The 22993-nt window shown below is 44.6% G+C and overlaps 1 protein-coding gene across 6 annotated transcripts in view; it reads right to left on the bottom strand.

The window, feature by feature from the left end:
- Window positions 1-5288: 5288 nt before the first annotated feature.
- KCNMB2 (potassium calcium-activated channel subfamily M regulatory beta subunit 2) overlaps window positions 5289-22993 on the bottom strand; it is a 318431-nt gene continuing 300726 nt past the window's right edge. For all 6 annotated transcript variants that reach the window (XM_077929760.1, XM_077929759.1, XM_077929758.1 and 3 more), the window contains 2 exons: window positions 20192-20387; window positions 5289-8917 (listed from right to left, as the gene is read on the bottom strand). In XM_077929760.1, coding sequence (XP_077785886.1) covers window positions 8633-8917; window positions 20192-20387 — 481 coding nt within the window. In that variant the 3' untranslated portion in view covers window positions 5289-8632. The remainder of the gene's footprint in view (window positions 8918-20191; window positions 20388-22993) is intronic.

Below are 22993 nucleotides of genomic sequence, written 5' to 3' on the forward strand. Positions count from 1 at the left end.
AATACAGGTAAAGTTAAAGGACCCCTGGATGGTTCAGTCCAGTCAAACTTGACTATGGGGTGTGGCGCCTTTCTTACTTCAGGCCGAGGGGGCCTGGAAAAACCAGAGACGCTGGCGTTTGTCCGCAGACAGCTTTCCAGGTCATGTGGCGAGCATGCCTAAATCGCTTCTGGCGCAATGGGACAGCATGATGGGTGCCAGAGCGCTCTGAAATGCCTTTTACCTTCCCACTGCAGTGGTACCTATTTATCTACTTGCACTGGCGTGCTTTCAAACTGCTAGGTTGGCAGGAGCTGGGACAGAGCAATAGGAGCTCACCCTGTCACATGGACTCAAACTGCTGACTTTCCAATTGGCAAACCCAAGTGGTCCAGTGGTTTAGACCACAGCGCCATCCGCTCCCTAGTTTCCCCTAATATAATACATTTTTGTATTACCAACCTAGCAGTTCAAAAGCACACCAGTGCAAGTAGATAAATAGGTACTGCTGTGGCAGGTAGGCAAATGGCGTTTCTGTGTGCTCTGGTTTCCATCACGGTGTCCTGTTGTGCCAGAAGTGGTTTAGTTATGCTGGCCACATGACCCAGAAAGCTGTCTTGGACAAACACCGGCTTTCTTGGCCTGAAAGCGAGATGAGCGCTGCAACCCCATAGTCGCTTTTGACTGGATGTAAGAGTCCAGGGGTCCTTTACCTTTTACCTTTTTACCTACGTTTTTGTATGTTGTTTTCAGTAATCTATTCATTTTTATTCATTTCCCCCCAAACTCTACATTTTTGCAAATCTTATTTGGTTGGAGAACTGCACTACAAAATTCAAATAATGGCGAATTCTGAAGGGTAGCAGTATTTCGGTTTGCGTTTTGTTTCAGGAAGTGCGAATGTTGTAGATTTGCCTTTCCATGTGAACGGAATTAAATTTCTTCCCCATGCCTAATTACAGCCTTCATCAACCTGGTACCCTCTAGTTGTTTTGTACTACAACTCCCATCTGTCCCAGCCAGCACTGTCTGGTCTTTATGGGAGCTGTAGTCGAAAACATTTGAAGAGCACCAGACTGGTGAAGGGGTTCCTCTAGACAGAAAGACATGAGTGAAGTGAAAAAGGAATGGGAGTGCCTAAATGAATACCTTAAAAGCCAAGGTTCGAGGACAGAAATCTGGCTGAGTCTGGAATAACCTTGTGAAGTGAAAGGATAAGAGAGAGGATAGAGATGATAAGGAAAACAGGAAAACAGAAAGACACAGTGAGAGGTAAATGAGGTGCTGTGGGATTGGTGGAAGTCAATGTTTGTTTTTCTTTTTAGTGTTTATATTATTACAGTGGTACCTCGGGTTACATACGCTTCAGGTTACAGACTCCGCTAACCCAGAAATATTACCTCAGGTTAAGAACTTTGCTTCAGGGTGAGAACAGAAATTGTGCTCTGGCGGTGTGGCAGCAGCAGGAGGCCCCATTAGCTAAAGTGGTGCTTCAGGTTAAGAACAGTTTCAGGTTAAGAACGGACCTCCGGAGCGAATTAAGTTCTTAACCCGAGGTACCACTGTAATTTGTAAGATTTGGATTTGTGTTTTTTTGTATGCTTGTTTGTCTGTTTTGTGTATTGTTAATTTTTGTTGTTTTTGTGTGGAGAATACTAATAAAATTAATAATAAAATTTAATTTTTTTAAAAAAATACATGTTCAGGGGGTTGTTTTCAATGGGAGGTGTTATTTTCCAGGTTGGCCCTGAGAGCCACAAAGGCCTTTCTCAGAATCTACCCACCAGCCTGCGATTTCAGAAGCTCCAGCACATGGGATGGTGAGGGGGTGGGGGGGGGGGAGGCAGCTGAGTGCTGAGATCCTTATTCAAATTTCTGAGATCCATTATGTAAGAGCAACAACTGGCAAATAGCTCTCACCAGATGCGACCCTCCGGGAGATGATTGACAAAAAAACACAGTCCATTTGCTTGAGGATTTACGTGGCAGGCGCGAAGGCAGCTTTCAAAGTCCCATGGATGACATTTTAGCGGCTGCATATTTCCCGCATTTTGTTTGTTAGTGACAGGAGAGCTGATTATCCTCGACATTTACACATCAAATGCTGTTTTCAATATGTCAGGCCATAAACATTTTTACCGGCGCTCCTGTGGGTGAAACATCTTGACGCTATTGCAGCCTGTAATCATTTTGTTGACATTAGCACAGAGAACGGTGGGGCAGCGAAATAACGTGAAGTAATTGGATTGAGTGAGGTAAAACAATAATTTAAAGTGAATTACCAGCCGGAGAACTGGAACAGTTAAATTCCCCTGCCGGTCCTGACAGCAGGGAGAGCATTCAGAATTCTGTTGAGTTTTAAGGAAGATTTGGCAACCTCGGGGAGAAGGCAATACTTCTGCCCAGAAAATAAGTTGGGCTATTTTTTCCGACTTGGTTGCTGTTCTCTACTTTTGTGCCCCTTTGTTGCTTTTCCACACTTCTCAGAGATTACTTGGGCAAAGCTCTCGGCTCCCAGGAAAAGCAATTAGAGGTCAGAAGCTCTGCAATCCTGTCTCCACCAGAACCGGTGGCCTTGAACAGTTCAGTTAACTTTTCTGTCCCCCAAGCTGGTCACCCATGACAGAAATGTAGTGAGCCTTTAATTATTGTTCATAAACGGAGATGGAGGGAAGAGTAAATAAAAGCCAGAAGGGCTCGCAAGCCAAACCTGAACACAAATGCTTTTCTGGAATATTCTAGCCCTGTTTGGGTGCTATTTGCTCTTGTGTACGTCAACACCGGGAGCAAGGAGTAGGTCCGCTCTGAATGTCGCTCTGAATGTCACATGCTGCTCCCTGAGCACAAACATTTGTGTCGGGGGGCGCAGGGTTAACCCCAATGCTTCCTGATGAATCTTTTGTGCATTCAGTGCTATGTGCAAAGGCACATAGCGGACGTCGGGGAAAGAGTGTACAATATCAGCTGTAGGACTGCTAGCGGTGGCCATGCTCTTTGCTCCCATGTTGTGAGCAAATGATGCTCAAAATATCACTTATGTGTTGTTCTGCTATGAGAAACACAAATACAGGTGTACCTCGGGTTACATTCGCTTCAGGTTACATACACTTCAGGTTACAGACTCCCCTAACCAAGAAATAGTGAAAACAAAAAAAAAATTCCTTCCAGTAGCACCTTAAAGACCAACTAAGTTAGTTCTTGGTATGAGCTTTCGTGTGCATGCACACTTCTTCAGATACACTTCAGAAGTGTGCATGCACACGAAAGCTCATACCAAGAACTAACTTAGTTGGTCTTTAAGGTGCTACTGGAAGGAATTTTTTTTTGTTTTGACTATGGCAGACCAACACGGCTACCTATCTGTAACAAGAAATAGTGCTTCAGGTTAAGAACTTTGCTTCAGGATAAGAACAGAAATCGGGCTCCGGCGGTGTGGCAGCAGCAGGAGGCCCCATTAGCTAAAGTGGTGCTTCAGGTTAAGAACAGTTTCAGGTTAAGAACGGACCTCCAGAACGAATTAAGTACTTAACCCGAGGTACCACTGTAAAGGACCCCCACCCGTAGGCCAACTGCTGTCAGCAAAAACAAACGAGGATGGATTCGCAAGACAATGTTCAGCTTTCCCATGTTGGCGTCCCTTGGGTGGAGACCCGGCAGTGTGAATTTTTGAACATGTCTCCGAATTGCGATTCCCAAGATCTTTCTAGAATGGGCATGGAAGCTGTTTCAGCCCAAGGGCCACATTACCTTCAGGGTCACCTTGTGAGGGCCACATGGGATTGGCAGAAGTGGGTGGAGCAACGAGTGTAAATTTAACCTCGACACAGTAGGTGTCACCCACCCACCTCTCTGGTCTCCATCCAGGCCAATAAGAAGCATCATCAGAATTCAAGGACAGATTTCAGCAAGACATGGAGGGCAAAGCAGGGCTAGTGACATTTGTGGCCTGGGGCCAGTTCCAAGGGTCAGACAGAGCATTCTGGAGGGCTGAATTTGGCCTCCCAGGCCTCAGGCCCCTGACTTCTGTTCTAGAAGATTCAGGGAAGGATAAACAAAACAGTCAATAGGACTGTGGCATTTTGCTTGCAAATAAAGGTGTGTGAGGTTGTGGTGTTGTTTTATTTAGAGAAACTGATATCTGAGGCTGAAATTCTGCTCCATCTGCGCTCTACATTTAAAGCTTAAAAATTTAATACTTAAATATGGAAACTGTAATGCTGGTGGTCAACAAAAGAGGTTTAAAGACTCTCTCAAGGCAAATCTATTAAAGAATGTAGTATAAACACCGACAACTGGGAAACAGTGGCCTGCAAGCGCTCCAGTCGGAGAACAGCCTTTACCAAAGGCGTCATGGGCTTTGAAGACACTCGAACTCAGGACGAAAGGGAGAAATGTGCTAAGAGGAAGGCACGCTTCGCAAACCCTCACCATGATCAACTCCTGCCCAGAAACCAATTTCCCCACTGTGGAAGGACATGTGGATCCAGAATTGGCCTCCACAGTCACTTACAGACTCACTGTTATAACCATGTTCATAGAAGACAATCCCTTGGTTGGGCTGGGGAATGCGACTGCACTCTTACGAACTCTGGTAGGGTTGCCATATTTCGATAAGTGAAAATCTGAACACAAAAGTTGCTGAGCGATGGGTTTTTGAGCTATCTTTAATGAAATTTGCCAAAATCTACATTACCGACATGGGCTGCCATATGTCCGGATTTCCACAATTTCCGCCCAGACGCCGTTTGTGAGGGCTGAATTCTGGACGTATGGCAACCCTACACTCTGGGTATATGGTTTGGGTACAGAAGATGCGACTGGGTTCAATGAGTCTTTCTCACAGATTGTTGCACAAGACTGTATAGGATGGCAGTACCAATTACTTAGAAGACCTTGGCTCGAATTTCCCCAGGTATGTGTGAAAGACAGTAAGAGAGGCTAATCGTAGGCTGAATTTTGCTGGGATTTTGCTGGGAACATAGATCATGGGTAGGCAAACTAAGGCCTTGGATCAGGCCCAATCGCCTTCTAAATCTGGCCTGCGGGTGGTCCGGGAATCAGTGTGTCTTTACATGAGTAGAATGTGTGATTTTATTTCAAATGCATCTCTGGGATATCTGTGGGGGATAGGAATATGTTCATTTTTTCTCTCCCCAAAATATAGTCTGGCCCCCCACCAAGGTCTTAGGGACAGTGGACCAGCCCCCTGCTGAAAAAGTTTGCTGACCCCTGACATAGATCCTACCAAATGGGGTTTTTTGGGGACATGGGGAGGGAAGAAAAGAAGAGGCCATTTCCGATTGCCAAGCATATTGAAATCTCAAAGGTTTAATTGAATAATTTTTGTACCAAATCACACAGTTTTGAAGTCCTGATTACACGCCCCAGGAATTTATTTGCCTGAGAAAAAAAGCTGCATTATGGATTACAAGATCAAAGATTAATTTCACTGCTGCAGACTTCAATTGTACAGCTCAGACGACACTTGAACAGTTCATGGAGTCTTGTAACACCATAAAGTTTCCCCCCAACATTACATTATTGGAGAGGTGGCAGAGGAGGGGGGAGAAGTACGCGGAGAATGGACGAGCTGGACAGATAAAATGTGCTTTCTCCTTTTGGCAAAAAAAAAAAAAAAAAAAGTTAACCTTTGCTTCCAATACACATATAAATAGTTCCTTTAAAAAAGTTCTATGGTAACTTTAGGGGATGATTGGTGAATACCTCACATTCTGCCTTTTAGGCGTTCCATAACCTGAACCTGACAAGATTGTCTTTTGAGTATAATCTAACAAAAGTTGTGAATACTATTTGTAATCCCACAGAGAATGGGTGGAAAAATTCATTGCAAGTTTTGCCTTGCTTACCTTTCCCATTTATCCCTAGGGCATATTGGGCTTCAACATTGACTCTCAAAACTGCCCCAGACTGATATTCCTCTTTTTTCTCTTCCATTTTGTGACTTCCACTCCTCCCACTATCTGATGAGTTGTCACCTACTCACATTTTACTCACGCTTTACTCCTGCTTTACTCAGACCCACTCCACCTACCACTCTCTCCATCTTCATATGGTGGCTTAGATCTTTTGCCTGCTGTGTTACTATTCTCTGGTTCTATGTACCACCTATCTACCACCTTTTTTCAAGCGCTTGTACCAAAGTGGAGCTTGGAACAACAGAAACAAGACCTGCTACTACCACTTGCCAAGTGTCTCCTTAGGCAGCTGCTTAGTGTTACCTAGTGGTAATGCATACCTCAGAGCACGTACATAGGGTGCTTCCAGACTGTCCCTCTTTTCGGGTGGGATTCAATCGCATGTTGGCAAATTCAAGTTGTGTAATCAAACTTGGTCTGGAGAGCTTGCGCTTCCTCCAAACACCAGATTTTTTGTGATAAGTAAAGTGATGGGAAAATGCAGCAGAAAGTGGGGGGTACCATTTGCCTTGACACAATGTTGTCTAACCCCTCCAAGAAAATCAGAATGCACAATAAATAGGTCATCTGGAAGCAGCTATGAATTATGCATGTTCCTGCTTCTGCAGCCTTACCGCAATTCAGTAAATCGTGTGAATTTCATCCCCTCCCTGCCCAATTCAGTGGTGCCCCGCAAGACGAATGCCTTGCAAGACGAAAAACCCGCTAGACGAAAGGGTTTTCCGTTTTTGAGTTGCTTCGCAAGACGATTTTCCCTATGGGCTTGCTTCGCAAGATGAAAACGTCTTGCGAGTCTTGCGATTTTTTCCCGCTCCCCCCCCTTTTTCTAAGCCGCTAAGCCGCTAATAGCCTTTTAGCAGCTAAGCCGCTAAGCCTTTAATAGCTGCTAAGCCGCTAAACCGCTAATAGCGCTAATCCGCTAAGCCGCTAATAGGGTTGCTTCGCAAGACGAAAAAACCGCTAGACGAAGAGACTCGCGGAACGGATTATTTTTGTCTTGCGAGGCACCACTGTATGCTCTTGAATTTTTATTTTGCTGTGTACTGGTTAAAAAAGCCCACTTCTCTAGGAATAATATTATATGCTACCCATTCTCTTTACTAGCCTCTCAAATTGAAGGATGTTTTGCAAGAATGGTCACAACCACATTCTTACGCCACTTTAAATCCCGCAAAGAATCATGGGAGCTGTAGTCTGCTATGCGCGCTGACCTCATAGACCTACAGTTCTCAGCACCCTTAACAAACAACAGTTCCCAGGATTCTCCTTGACTGTTAAAGTTGTATAAGAGAGCTTTAAGTTTATGGTGTAGATGTGACCTAAGTTTTATCTGAGTGGAAATGCCACTGTGAACGGCCTCTAAGACTCCCCCCGCCCCTGACGCTGCTCTTCTTAGTGACAAGCATATCCAGGTTTGGACATTACGAAATACAAGAAGGGCACTTCTCACTTTCAGTTAATAAAAGAAATAATAAAATATAACATATTCGTATTACAATACACCACTAGTTTTAATATATGTTTTTGTCCTCTTGTCTAGTATTCTTTTTTTCTTTTTCTTTTAAATATACAGTAAAAAAATCTAAAATAGTTGGAAGTAAAAAATGAAAAAATAGCTGACTATGGGTTGTATTTTTGTTTTAGTTCTTCTTTACAGTGATATGGTAGCAAATACAAGGGAAAAAATACAGAGAATAAACTTGTACGGAAAGTGTTTTCTGGTCCCATTTCTGCCAACAGGGCTCAGGTTGGAGTCGGAGATGAATGGAGTCGACGGGTGTGGTGAATTAATGAGATTTGTGGGGTTTGCTTTTTTGGCTGTAGCTTTGGTAAGATAATGATCTGTGAGTCCAAGATATTGCAAATAAATGTCTAAAACATCGGAAGGGAAAGCTTAACCCTGAGCATGAAGCCAACATGAATAAAATCGCTCTGATCCAGAACTTTGAGGGTCCCACCCCCCTCTCCCTGCAACCCAGAAGAAACTAAGTTCTGCTCACATCCCAAGAAAATCAACCATGGCTAAAATGTCCTAAAGATTTTAGCGGTGGTGAAGTTTGATTAGCGTTCTCTGGGTAAGGGCCTGGATGAGCAGAGGATGCACACCCTGACTTCCTGCTAATGTGTGGCTGCCCTTTGACCTTGGTTTAGGAGGCAGCTGGAGATACCACATTTCTGAATCCATCTTAGTTCAGCCAGACAAATCAACCCTCTCTCACCGCCCTCCAAATTTCCTTCTACTCCCCACGCCTTCTCCCTCCACAGCCTTAAGTGGAACTTAAACGGTTTGCATGGACACACACGCAGCAATGTAATACATCCCTCCAGAATGGGTTTGCAACGAAATGGTGATGCGTTTCATCGACAATGCTTGGCAAATGGGTCACACTGAGCCCTATTTTGGCTGTAGAAAAAGAAAGGAGAAAGGAAGAAAAGGGAAAAGAAAAAAGAAAGAAGTACCGATTTTGCAGCGTAAACCAAGATTATGTAGACGGCCAACGCAAATGGCGATTCCTTCTCCCATCTCCTGCATAATAACAGCATCACATTTGCATATAGAACAGCCTTTTTTCATTATTGCTCTACTTCATAAAAAATATAAGGAACTTAGAACAGACGTACGCGTTAGAAACTTAAGGTTCTTTGGTGAAGAATGAAAAAAAAACCCACAACAGTATTTCAGCTGTCAATCCATCCCGGAAGCGAGCCGGCTGCTTCTATCTGTTGATCCTTTGGATCCTTTCACAGAGGAGGGACAGATACTGGGTCAACTTGACCATGGCAACGATAGCAAGCCCTCCTATCATCATACAAGTTGGCCAAAAGAGGGAGTGGAACAGCACGTTGGAGCTGTAGAGTTTGGTTAGCAATACATTCTTTTGAATGCCTTCGGGGTCATAGTAACAGGAGAAGTGCTGGTACTTTCTGAAGTTCTCCATGACGACATTCACCAGGGACAGAGACTCTTCAAAGTTCTTGCCACACTTGGGTATATATGAGCACTGTCGGAGGGGGAGAAAAACAAATGAGATAAGAGACAGTATGCATCCCTGGCCAAACAAAATGCTTGTGAATATGTATATACACCCATACATTTAAAATACAAATATGGCTTTCCTCAAAGAATGGATCCGTATTTACTTAGCTTTGACCAATCAGTCAAGAATTGTGCATGGAGGCACATGTCGCTCCCCCCAGGGAAGATTTACAAACTCCCTTTTCGGATATTACAGAAGTATGAAAACAGGAAGCATCACTCACACTTCCTGCTTCGGCATCGCTTGTGACTTACAAAGTAAATATTCCAACAAACTGGCTTGATTATTTGAAAAGAAAACAAATCCAATATTTTTTTCCCCAGCTCCCTGAGCCCTTAGCAATCAAAAGTAGAGAAAAGCAAGGTGTAGCAGTTGAAACAGCTGGAGTCTAGACCAGAATCTGGGTATTGGGCTGCAAAACTCGGAGAAATATATATATATAGGGATAGAAGAAAAGGACACCCAGAATTCTTCTTACTGTTCTGTCTCTGCTGGAAATCTAAGTGCTTTCTCTTGCCTCTGGGATTGGTGTGATCAATGAACTGAAAAGGCTGCGCAGGTTTTGTGTTGACCTTCGGAGGCTTGGTAGTGCAGACCTTCTGGGACACAAGTCTCACTCTTTCCCCAGCAGTGTCAGTAATATCACCGGCTCCGAGATGGCTTGGAGGTGGGGGGAAAGTGACAACGGGTACCCCAAGGGACCCATGCTAAGTCCCAGACTCTGGATTCCTACTTTCATTACTTTGGCACACACATCTGTATTCCCAGCTTGTGGAACAGATGGCACCTCGTCAAGCCAAACAGCTGGAAGTAACCATCAGCTATTGTTGCCTGCCACTGGCAAGAGCACCTCACCGTTTCTGTTTACCTTGTTATAGTAGGGAAAAAAGAGGTAAAACTCGGGTTAAATTACACAGTGTTTGGGCTCATGTCTTGAGGAGCAGAGCCCCTAAGCCTGGATGTCCTGAGATAAGGGTGCCGGGTGCACTGGGTTACCATAGCAACACCCGCGAGGTTGAACGTATGACTTGCTGAGTCATTCGCCCCCTCATTGGTTCAGGAAATAGGCCTACGTGTAAAGATGGGGATCCTGGTCTCTGGGGCATTGCTTTCATTGTATAATGTCTTGTCCATGTTCTGCTGTCCTGTTGCATGCCCTCCTGCCCTGTTTGCTGTCAGGGCCTGACTCTGAATCTTTGAGAGGCCGTGGTTTTTACACAATAGCGTGAGCTATCGTGGCGACAGTGTTAGTGAATCTCTCCGCACATATGTATCTCTACTTCAAAAACCAGAAGAACTGTATTTAGTGGATAATAGTGGTTGCCTTTGTCTTTTGTCTGGAAACAACGAATGCTTTGTTACTTTGAACTGTTTCCTCCCTTAACTGGGGACTCTGGAACAAGCTGTTCAGCTGGGAGCAGGAAATCTCTGGAAGACTCTGCTGGGGATCCACATAGTCTGCTGATACATCACCCTGATTGAGGTGTGGTGAACTACCAACAAACTTCCACAAGTCACCAGCAACATTGCTAGGCGGGCTAAGTGGGGCGGCCCAATGGGACCATATGTCACTGGTTCTGAAAGTGCTGCAGTGGCTGCCATTGAGCTACCAGACCCAGTTGTATGTACTGGCATACAGAGCCCTCAATGTCTTGGTACCCAAGTACCTAAAAGAGTGCCTTCACCAATATAAACCATCTCAAATTCTGTGATCGGCAGGTGAGGCCTTGTCAGCAGGTCTTGACTCATGACAGGGCCTTCTCAGCGGTGGTTCTGATTTGTGGAATGCCGTCCCTCGTGAAGTGTGCCCGACTCCCTTATGCAGTTTATATAAATAATGTAAGTTACATAATTTTGCTGCAGCAGAAAGAAAAACGAATACAGTGGTACCTCAGGTTACATATGCTTCAGGTTACATATGCTTCAGGTTACAGACTCCGCTAACCCAGAAATAGTGCTTGAGGTTAAGAACTTTGCTTCAGGATGAGAACAGAAATCATGCTCCGGTGACGCGGCGGCAGCAGGAGGCCCCATTAGCTAAAGTGGTGCCTCAGGTTAAGAACAGTTTCAGGTTAAGTACGGACCTCCGGAACGAATTAAGTACTTAACCTGAGGTACTACTGTATTGTAGTTTTTAGTGGAAGATGAATCGCAGTGGAATGGAAACAGTGCTCTATATGACGCATGTGGCGCAGAATGGAAAACAATGGCTTTTTACATCCCTAAATTTTAACACTTGGGGAAATGAGTTACTGCTGGTGCTAAGAGGAGGTGCAACATGGGATACTTCCAAGTGGTCCAGGGTCTCTCACATTCCTTGGCATCATGGGAAGAAACAACACTGCAGTCACGCCTACCCACACCAGGAAAACATGGATACTGTGCTTTACTGCTTGTGTGATGGCCTCCCAGAGATTAGTGGAAACCATTTATTTCTCCAGGGATTCTGCCTAAAATGAAAGTAGGAAGCATCTCCATCATTCTGGTGGGCTTCAGAACAACGTTGCATGATGATCAGAGCAGTAACCTTCTTCTCACGTCAGTGGTGGAGAACCTGCATTGCTGGACACGACTCCCACCATCCCAGGTCATTGGCCAGGCTGGTTGGGGCTGATGGGAGTTGGAATCCAACAATATCTGGAGAGCCTCAGGTTCCCCACTCCTGGTTTCCTGGCAGAGAGAAAAATGGCAGCCACTAGGTTCTGGTGTTGCTACTACCAGAACCTCAAACTACACAGTGGTGGAAGTGAAAAAGGTCAGCCAGAGACGAAGATCTGGCTTCAGGAAATCATTTGCCGCCCACCATCTCCCTGAGTCCTCAGATTTCATCTGAAAGTTCTTGTAAAAAGAACTTGCAGTTGAGCCTTATGCATGATTCATAGGAAGCTTATGATGGATGACGTTTGCCCACTGTTTGGCAGTGCGTCTAAATAAACATGATAAACCTGTCCTTCATTAAATAATAACATTAAATAACATTAAATAACAGCATTAAATAACAACAGGCTTCTAGAGGCAGGTAGGGAGTGAGAATCGGCAAGAAAACAACAATTAAAAGTCATTTGTTCATTGGGGAACATCACCACTTCGCCTCTCAAGTCCATTCTGAGACCTAAAAGTGCAGTGTAAGTAACTTAGTAGGGAGCTAGACTAACCATTTGGTGTGATTGATCTAGGATCCAGTTCTTTGTTTAGAAATTAAAAGGACACGACCAGAGACCAATGATTATACCATGATCACACTTAGTGAAGGCTGGGGGGAGGGCTGCAGTTCAACGGTAGAGCATTTGCTTTGCATGCAATAGCTTAGTTGGTCAGAGCGTGGTGCTGACAATGCCAAGGTTGCGGGTTCGATCCCTGTCTCCTCCATATCTGCATATTCCTGCATTGCAGGGGGTTGGACTAGATGATCCTCAGGGTCCCATCCAACTTGATAATTCTATGGTTCTATGCAGAAGGTCCTAGGGTCAACCCATGGCATCTCCAGATAGGGCTGTAAATACCCTGACTGTAACCTTGAAGAGCCACTGTGAGTCAGTGTGGACAATACTGAGATAGAACTCAGTATAAGGCAGGTTCCTGTGCTCCTAAGGTCAGTGAAGGCTGATCCATTTGGGCAAATGGGACACTGCCCCACCAAATTCAAGCTGCCCTCAGCCAGACCCCACCTGCCTGCCTTCTTACTTACAACCAGAACAGGGAGTCACCCTGTTAGCCAGCTTCCTCCTCCTTAGTTTCTTTTTTTATATATATACCTTTTTATTGATTTTTTAACATATCAGTTCCAACAGTCATACAACATATCTTCTCATCTTATACAATGTTTGAGACTTCCGTCAACACCTCTGATGATTTTCCGTTCTTTATCACTTATTCTGCATTTCTTAATTTCTATGTTGCATTTAAAGGTAAAGGTAAAGGTACCCCTGCCCGTACAGGCCAGTCTTGACAGACTCTAGGGTTGTGCGCCCATCTCACTCAAGAGGCCGGGGGCCAGCGCTGTCCGCAGACACTTCCGGGTCACGTGGCCAGCGTGACAAGCTGCATCTGGTGAGCCAGTGCAGCACACGGAACGCCGTTTACCTTCCTGCTAGTAAGCGGTCCCTATTTATCTACTTGTACCCGGGGGTGCTTTCGAACTGCTAGGTTGGCAGGCGCTGGGACCGAGCAACGGGAGCGCACCCCGCCGCGGGGATTCGAACCGCCGACCTTTTGATCGGCAAGTCCTAGGTGCTGAGGCTTTAACCCACAGCGCCACCCGCATCCCATGTTGCATTTAATTGTCCTTAACTAATTCTTTTCATAGTCTTTCTTGTAATATTTCAGATAATTCACCTTACAAAACTTCTTGCAATCCTACTAGCGTAATCTGTTCATCACAATTCCTTTTCAAATAGTTCATATATTTACTCCAGGCTTCTAAGAATCTCTGATCCCGCAGGTTTCGAATCCTTCCTGTTAATTTATCTAATTCTGCATAGTCCATTCCTCCTCCTTAGTTTCAGTGTTGCACGGCATGGAGAGAGAATTTTTATTATTATTATTCCTCTCACATAACACTAGAACACATGGACGCCTAATGAAGCTGAATGTTGGAAGATTCAGGACGGATGAAAGAAAGGATTCGCCCAATTATGGAACTCACGCAGTGATGCTCGCCAACTTCCAAGACTTTAAAAGAGGATTGGAGGACAAAATCATGGAGGGAAAGGCTATCAATGGTGACTAGTCAGGATGGTTACACTCTGCCTTCATTGTCAGAAGCAGTAATGCTTCTGAATGCCACAGGAGGGAAGAGAACTGGTGTTCTTGGGTCTTGCTTGATGGATTCCCACAGGCACCTGGTTGGTCACTGTGAGAACAGGGTGTCAGCCCTTGAGCCAGTGCCACGAACTGGACTCATCCACTTCAGCTCGACTGGGCCAGGCGAGCTGGGTAGCACTTCCAGAGACCACCTTCTGCACAGGAACTGGTCAAAGTGCTGTGGACTCACAGCTTAGAGTTGTGAGCACCGGATTCACTTCCACAAGAAGACAGCCGTCGCACAGCAGAGTACAGCAGAGTCTAGCAGAGTATATAAACAACTCGGAGAGCAGCTCTGTAGAATATCTTCTTTATTCTATAACTACAACTATAATACAACTACATACAGAGCTAAGTAGGTCTAAGCATAAATGAATGCTGCACTGCACTGAGTGTCTGCAGCTGCTCTTAGCAGCAACCTTATCTCTACACATGATCTCTAACACTCAGTCTCTCTCTCTCTCCGACACTGACTGACTGATTGATGTGGTGCTGGAGCAGAATAAGTAGAGAGCAGAACACGCCTCCTCCTCTCTGGAGAATCAGCAGACTCCTCAGGAGATTCTTGGATATGGGAGGGGTGAAATCTCCTCACAGGGTACTGGACTAGGTGGGTCATTGGCCTGAGACAGCAGACTCTTCCTATGCCTTTGCAGAACTCAACAGGGAGGAAGATGGGGACGAAAGTGGAAATTAGTTGGCTCCACCTGCCATGGTCTCTAGCTCTACCTACCTGCTGCCTTACTAGTTCAAGAAAAAAGCACACCAAGAACTCAGGCCAATATAAGTTTCAATAGTGGGAGTGGTCCCTACTCGCAAATCAATAGTCAACTGTAACAAAAACTAATCCATTCAAAAGTATGTATTCTGACAAGGATTACAAACTCGAATAGAGATTGCAAACTCAAACAGAGATTACAAACTCAAACTCATAAGGATATGTATAACACAATAATTCATTACAGTATTAGAGATAAGAGTTTATGAGCAGAGATAAGTTCCTGTTAGTCCATAGTCAGATTTGACGTGAAGATCTTAGTTTCAATCATTGAGCAGAAGTTAGAAGTCAGTTATGGATCAGAAACCAGGACAGGGCCCTGTTTCGATGTACTCACCTTCATCAGCTAATTTTTTAAGGGGTCGTGTAAGTTTGAAGAATTCGTATAAATATATCCTGTTATTTTCTACGTTTCTCAGAGATAACAACTAAGTGTGGGTAGATCAACGTGTATCTCGAGCTTTTCTGTGCCTTACTAGTTCAGCCACTTAAGATACATGCACGACGGGTGGAGGAGAGTGGTTCAAGGGCACACCAGGCCTGGAGTTTGAGTAACCACATCCAGAAAAATTGGAAGTCAACAACAGCATGGCTGTGTCCTGGTTGCTGCTAGGAACTTCTTTGGGTACGGAGCTTGTCTTGCCTCTGAGATGAACACGGAACATCTCTGCCTAGGGCGGATTTGCTGAAGGACTCGGCAAGAGTATTTTAAATTCCATTCTAGGTCAAGAAGTCAAGCATTACCATCAAGGGATGTTGCATTAACAAAACTGATTTGGGATTCAGTTTGCACAATGGTATGTCAGAGGGCGGGATGGGGAACGATAAAGGGGAGGAAGCCCTAGAGAGGCAATCATAACCTGTAAAAACAGCCTTGAGTCAAGCAGGCATTAACTGTACCTGCATTAGATTAAGAGGAAGCAGCAGCTGGGGGGATTTAAGTGTGAATTAAAACAGGCAGAAACTCTTTGAGATTTCAAGAGCTAATGTAGCATAGCAGCTAAGGGCCAAACCAGACATTGCAGGCAGCCAGGGGTAACTTTTATCTGACACATTAAAAAGCCCTTAAAGGAGCCTGGTACTGGGAGGTGATAAGCTTGGCAGAAGGAATGGCATAATTGCTATTTAACTGTTTCCCGTCTAGCTGCTTTTCTGCTAGCAATTGCTCCCGTGGTGTTTGTGTGAGTGTGAAATACAGATGTTTTTAAAACAGCAGCAGCAGCAACAACAACTAAACACGAGAACTACCATTGTTGTTTATCCAGCCCTGTAATCCTTGCGTAACTGAACATCTTATTCTGCACCAAGCACCACCGAAGCTAATTAAACTGCCATAACATCCTTTTGCACTCTTGTCTTTAAATAGTTGCAAACTCCAGAGTTTGGGGTTTTGACATCATGCCCAACCTCCCCCTCTGCACTCCCTGCCTGCCTCTTTACCTGTTTTTCTTAACATCTAGCCCAGAGAAGGGTAAGTTGGGTCCTCCTAACAGAGGGTCCATGTTGTGCTTTGCCCTGAAACTCTTCCCTAACCGGCTTGTGGGCGGGGCTTGCCCTGCTCCAAGCTGGTGGTGCCACAGTTATGCCAATGGCCTTTAGCCAATCAGCAGTGTGGCAAGGTTGGGGGTATTTATTTGGCAGTGCGACGTAGGGATCTCCTTTTTCTTCGCGCTGCCGAACACCCGTCCACCCACCTGTTTATTAGGTCGTGTTTGGCCTTGCTTTGGACTTCGGTTGGTCGCCTGTTTTGGAATGGTGACCAGGTAGGAATTTTTTCCAATGTGGCAGATTGGCTGTGGCCACTTGGTTTTTGCCTACCTCTTAGCAATCGACACAACTTTGCAAGGTTTGGCGGTTAGGCATTGGTTTAGGGGAATGTGGGGAGGTGCGGTGTGGCCATCACCTGCCCCTCCAATAAATAGGGCATTCTGTTAAAGGAATCCAGGGGTCTGGATCTCATCCGAAGCCCGGAGAGGGGCTAGGGCCATGCCAGGACCCCCGGGAATCCCAGGGGTGAGCACCAGTCAATATACACTGATGGAGATCCCCCTGCTGGTTGTTTACCCTTCCAGGCTTCCTGCAGGGTGGGGCAGGAGCCAGCTATAGTTTGATACCAATGTCTAAGCCAATACCAGTCACATCTATGTATTTTAATAAAGTTGTGGCCAAAAATTGCCCATTAACATTTAAACTAAATTCTGTCTCCACTGTGTCTTTATTTCCATGGGGGGGGGGGGGTTGGGGCCTGAAGCACAATGCAAAAGCTTGCTCACTATTTTGTGCCGTTTTAGTTGGTACAAAAAGCAAGGTCTTATTTTGGATTCTGCCAGCCGCCATTGGAGCAAGGCTGTGGATTAATAATGGCTATACTGAGATCTCTGGTTTGGTTGCATCCAGTGTGGGATGGAGAGATAGAAAGAGTGTCGGGCAAGAAGAGGCTTAAAAAAGAAAAGGTCCCCTCTCTGAGCCACCTTTTCTCTTCTTCTTTCTTTTGCAGGCCAAGATCTACGTTCTGTCTCTACAATGGGCATTTTGAAGAATGAAAAATGGCAAGCGTTTTCTCTGGCTCCCTCGGTGCAGCGTGCAAAGTCCCAGAAAAGGCCACTGCTGCTTCAGCAGCGGGTGGGTGGGAATGGCTGGTAGACAGGCATTGTTCTGCATGCTCCCCCTGACAACACACAGGCCCCAAGGTGGGTTTACCCCTTTCAATTCCCTACACAAGGAATAATCACATTTTATCCAGTGCTAAAATACCGCTGTATTGAGCACTGGGGAAAGAACTGCTGTTTGAGCCAAAAATGGAAAATTATTACATTTTTATCCCACCCTTCACCTTATTTTGGATTCTGCCAGCCGCCATTGGAGCAAGGCTGTGGATTAATATTGGCTATACTGAGACCTGTGATATCCAAGCATACTTCGTTCTTTTCAGTGCTTTCCCCCCAAGAAAAATAGGTGCCGGAACTTACCATGAAGCTCTTACAGTAAGTCGCCAGGCGACCTGAGGCAGCTCTGAAAAGATGCTGGTTTGACAACAGCTGCATTCACCGCCTGCAGAGGTGCTAAAAACTATGGCAAGCTGCCTCCCTGGCTGGTTTGGGGGCTGCCCCTGGTTCTGGTGCAGGTCAAATAAATGCAACCCCCTCCCTCGTTCTGTTAGATTCAAGCAGGTGGCTAGGGCAGCTTGGAAGGGCCCTCGTGCAAATATGAACAAGTGCAATGGTAGCGGCCTGGTTGGAAAGCCAAAAGCCCATCGCTGCTTCTCTGGGAAAAACTTTGGAACAGCGACCTAAAATTCACAGCATGTTATTCTTTGAAGGAGAACTACCAGAAAATGATTTATAGATGGTATTTAATTCCGAACAGACTTGCTAAAATGTATAAGTCCGAATCAGATAAGTGCTGGAGATGTAATGAGGTTGAGGGTACGTTTTATCATATGTGGTGGACTTGTAAAAGGGTATTGGGAAATGATATATAATGAATTGAAAAAAATGTTTAAAAGTACCTTTCAAAAAACAAAATAAAACCAGAGTCCTTTTTGTTGGGGGTAATTCAGAGGGAAATTCCCAGGTGTCAAAAAAGACTATTTATGTATGCTACTACGGCAGCCTGTATTTTGTTAGCCAAAAAATGGGAAACGAGTGAGGTCCCAACCGAAGAAGAATGACAACTTAAACTCATGGAATATGTGCAGCTTGCAGATTTAACATGTAGAATAAGAGAACAAGAAGAATGTACACTTAAAGAAGACTGGAAAATGTTTACTGAATATATGAGTGAAAATTGTGTTCATTTAAAAACACTGGTAGCATTAAGATAAATTCAACAGTGTAACTAAGTTTTGATGGATGTAACAATGGATTCCTGAGTGGTTTAGTTCATGTAAAATATGCAGGGATGTATGGTATGCAAAATGAACCATGGAAAGAGAAGAAGGGAAGTCATTGATATTTTAAGGTAGTTTAAACAAATATTTTGAAATGCAAATTAGAAAACTTAATAATATCTTCCGTATTTTTTGCTCTATAAGACGCATTTTTCCCCTCCTAAAAAGTAAGGGGAAATGTGTGTGCGCCTTATGGAGCAAATGCAGGCCGCGCAGCTATCCCAGAAGTCAGAACAGCGATCGTGCAGCGATCCCTCTTGCTGTTCTGCCTTCTGGGATAGCCAGGCATAGCCTCTTCAGGGCAGTGGGAGGAACGCTTGCATTGCTTTCGCTGAACGCTTTGCATTGCTTTCGCTGAAGCCAGAACAGCAAGAGGGATTGCTGCGCAGAGATCCCTCTTGCTGTTCTGGCTTCTGGGATTCAGAATATTTTTTTCCTTGTTTTCCTCCTCCAAAAATTAGGTGTGTCTTATGGTCTGATGCGTCTTTTAGAGCAAAAAATACGGTATATATCTATATATCCCAATCACTATATATATATAGCCTGTAGCTTGACCAATCACAGCTAGGATCTAGGTGGAGTCATAGATCTAAAAAAATGTGTGGACTTGCACACGCTGGCTGTCTTCCATTTTGACTTGAAATGTTCATTTTGGGTTTTTCAGAATAATGTAAAGGAAAGAAACGGGTGGTGGTGGGGCGCCAGGCCTCAATGGTGCCCACCTGAGAGGTGCCAGAACTGCACTCCGGTGTGCTCTGGCTGAAGGAAAGCACTGGTTCTTCCTCCTCCCTCGTTTTATTCTCACAACAATCCTGTAAGGCAGGTGGAGTGGCAGTGACTCGCCCCATGCACTCAGTGAGCTTCACGCACTGGCTGTAGATGCTGAAGCGGCTGCAATGACTGAAGAGCAGCTGCGCTCTCATTGCAAAACGGGTCGAAACAATTGCCTAGAAAGGCCTGAAGCATCGCAGCGCCTCCGTGTCTGCTTGCTGTGGGGCGGACCTCCTGCTGTGCTAGTGGAACATCACAAAACAGGCTGTTAACCCAACGTTTGTTATGCTGGCGTTTGCAATTATACATCTGCCAGCAATTACTGGGATCTGGGCTCTGGTATCTGATTTCACCCTATCTCAGGCAATTAAATCTCTGTGTAACAAGGACCGCTGCATCTCTGAGTGCCTGGGTATAGATAATGAATAGATACATTTGCCTGAACATCATCCGTGCAGAGTTGAGGGACCTGCCGTGCCCCTTTACACAAAGACAGACAAACAGCCATCTGGAGAGAGAGAGATGCACATTACAGAACGGCGCTGTGATGTGCAGGTAATGTGGCATTGGTACAGATGTACTTGCCATCCGGCAGGCAGTGTTCTACACACAAATATATACTCTCTGCATTGTTAAGCTCATTTTCTTTTCAGCATGGAAGGAAATAGGGCTGTAGCTTGGCGTCAGAGCACATGTTCTGTATGCCAGAGGTCCCAGGCTCTATCCTGGCATCCCTTGGCAGTGCTGTGAAAAACTACAGCCTGGAACCCGTAGAGCTGTTGTCAGTCAATATAAACCAGGGATGGGGGTCCTGTGGCCCTCCAGATGTTGAAGGGCTCCAGTTCCTCTCACCTCAAGCCAGATGGTCAATGGTCAGGATTAATGGGCCTTGCAGTCCAGCAACATTTGGAAGACCACAGGTTCTCCAGCTCCCCTGCTTAGCAAAGATCGAGTCCATTTGCACTGAAAATGGATGAGCAATTGGATTTGTTCTTACCTCAGAATTAATTTTCATTGTCTCTTCTGTGTGGTAAAGCAAGCACTTCTGCCCCGAAGACGATACGTTGACGTACACTTGCAAGCACGGGTACTGAGAGGTCTTCAAGCAGTCCGGACCGCAGCTGAACGAGCAGTTGAAGGTTTCTGTGATGGAGATGTTGAGGAGCGTGCACTGCGTCTCTGCTGTCCAAACACTGGCCAGGAAAGAGGGGAAGAGAATTTGGACAGAGATAAGGCTTAAAAGGTTGGAATACCGCAAAATTCAATGGCCAGATTGCTCAGCAGAACAAGATGGTTTGTGCATGTAACACATGGGCAGCCAATTAGTTTCTGGGCTGAATTCAAAGTACTGGTGTTGACCTATTATATATGGCTATACATGCTGACTTTGACCATTAAATAATCTATGGCCTGTTAAAGGGGTAGGGACTGTTATTATGATTATTTTTATGCTGTCTATTACTATTGCAACTATTACAGTGGCACCTTGGTTTTTTAATGTAATCCGTTCAGGACCAGCCCAGGACATTTAGTAGGGTTTCCATATCCCCCAAAGTGAAAATCAGGACAAAATTGTGGAGTGCTTTTTTTTGGGGGGGGGTCAAAGTTGTTGATGACATTTTGTTTCCTGTTTCCTGGATGTGGTCTGGGAAAACCTGAGGCAAAGCACAAAATGGCAATTAGATAAGTAAATAAGGCTGAGAAAAGAGCCACCAAAATGAAGTTTTTCTCCCTCCCTAGATGGCTTGAAAAGAGGATTGGAAAAATTGTTGGAGGAGAAGAAGGCTACCAATGGCTTCCAGTTGGAGGTAGCAATGCTTCCAAATGACAGTTGCTGGAAAGGACAGAGGGAGAGGGCTCTTGTGCTCGAATCCTGATGGCAGGTTTCCCACAGGCATCTGGTTGACCACTGTGAGAACAGGATGCTAGACTAGATGGGCCATTATGGGCTTAATCTTATGTTATTTCATACAATTTTACCAGAATTTTCTCTCTGGGTTTTGTCTACTTCATTCAACTGTGTCTGCTTATGACAGGTTTATGCTAAACATTCTCAAGTGTTTAGGATGTCTGTCTGTCTGTCTGTCTCTCTCTCATCTATCCATCTCTATCTATCTATCTATCTATCTATCTATCTATCTATCATCTATCATCTATCATCTATCTATCTATCTATCATCTATCTATCTATCTATCTATCTATCTATCTATCTATCATCTATTATCTATCTATATCTATCTATCATCTATCTATCATCTATCTATCTATCTATCTATCATCTATCTATCTATCTATCATCTATATCTATCTATCATCTATCTATCTATCATCTATCTCTCTATCTATCTATCTATCTATCAATCATCTATCTATCTATCATCTATATCTATCTATCTATCTATCTATCTATCTATCTATCTATCTATCTATCATCTATCTATCTATCTATCAATCATCTATCTATCATCTATCTATATCATCTATCTATCATCTATCTATATCTATCATCTATCTATCTATCTATCTATCTATCTATCTATCTATCTATCATCTATCTATCTATCTATCTATCTATCTATCTATCATCTATCTATCTATCTATCTATCTATCTATCTATCATCTATCTATCTATCTATCTATCTTCTATCTATCTATCTATCTATCTATCTATCTATCTATCTATCTATCTATCATCTATCATCTATCTATCTATCTATCTATCTATCTATCTATCTATCATCTATCTATCATCTATCTATATCATCTATCATCTATCTATCTATCTATCTATCTATCTATCTATCTATCATCTATCTATCATCTATCTATATCATCTATCATCTATCTATCTATCTATCTATCTATCTATCTATCTATCATCTATCTATCTATCATCTATCTATCATCTATCATCTATCTATCTATCATCTATCTATCTATCTATCTATCTATCTATCTATCTATCTATCTATCATCTATCTATCTCTTCAACTGGTTTGACTTTTAAAAACCATCAAACCCTCCAAGTGTCCCTATTTTCCCGGGACAGTCCCGGATTTACAGAAGCCGTCCCGGTTTCTGATTTGATCCCAGAATGTCCCACTTTTCCTTAGGACATCCCTATTTTCAGGCGATAAATGTTGGAGGGTATGGCAGGACATCCCTATTTAATCAGAGAAATGTCGGAGGCAGTGCTATTTTTCTAGAAAAAGAGTTGCTGGAACTCACCATAACCGCTTCCCTTGTTCTCTTATAATGGTAATGGCACCCACCTGAGAGGTACCGGAACTGAGTTCTGGTTAGTTCTGGCTGGAAAAAGGCCCTGGTTGGAAGGTATGAACCATTCCTCCTAATGCTTAGGGCCATCTTACCCATAGGCGCTCGGGGTGCAGCGCACCCGGGAGCTGGGCTCTCAGGGGCGCCAGGCCAAGAGTCCAGAGCCTGAGAGTTGAGTCTGGGGAAGAGCCTGCTTGTCGGTCAGAGAGCCGCAGCGGGCTCTTCTGCTGCAGGTGGCTCTGAACTGCGAGTTCGGGGGCAACCAAGCCAGTGAGATGCTGAGGTGGCCAGCCGGCTCTGCCCTCCTGCACACCTGGGACTGGGCAACTTGGGGTGTGTGTGGGTGGGTCTTTGCACCCCGGCGGTGCATATGCTGAAGACAGCCCTGCTAATGCTGATGCAAGTCTCCCTTTGCTCAGGTTTACGTAGCCCAAAACTGCAGGCCATGTTACAAATGGCAGCTTCCTGCTCCCTTCTCCCCATAATTTGAGTACCGTTTCTTAAATCATCTGTAGAAACTG

The sequence above is a fragment of the Podarcis muralis genome, chromosome 6, assembly GCF_964188315.1.
Source record: "Podarcis muralis chromosome 6, rPodMur119.hap1.1, whole genome shotgun sequence".
NCBI lineage: Eukaryota > Metazoa > Chordata > Lepidosauria > Squamata > Lacertidae > Podarcis > Podarcis muralis.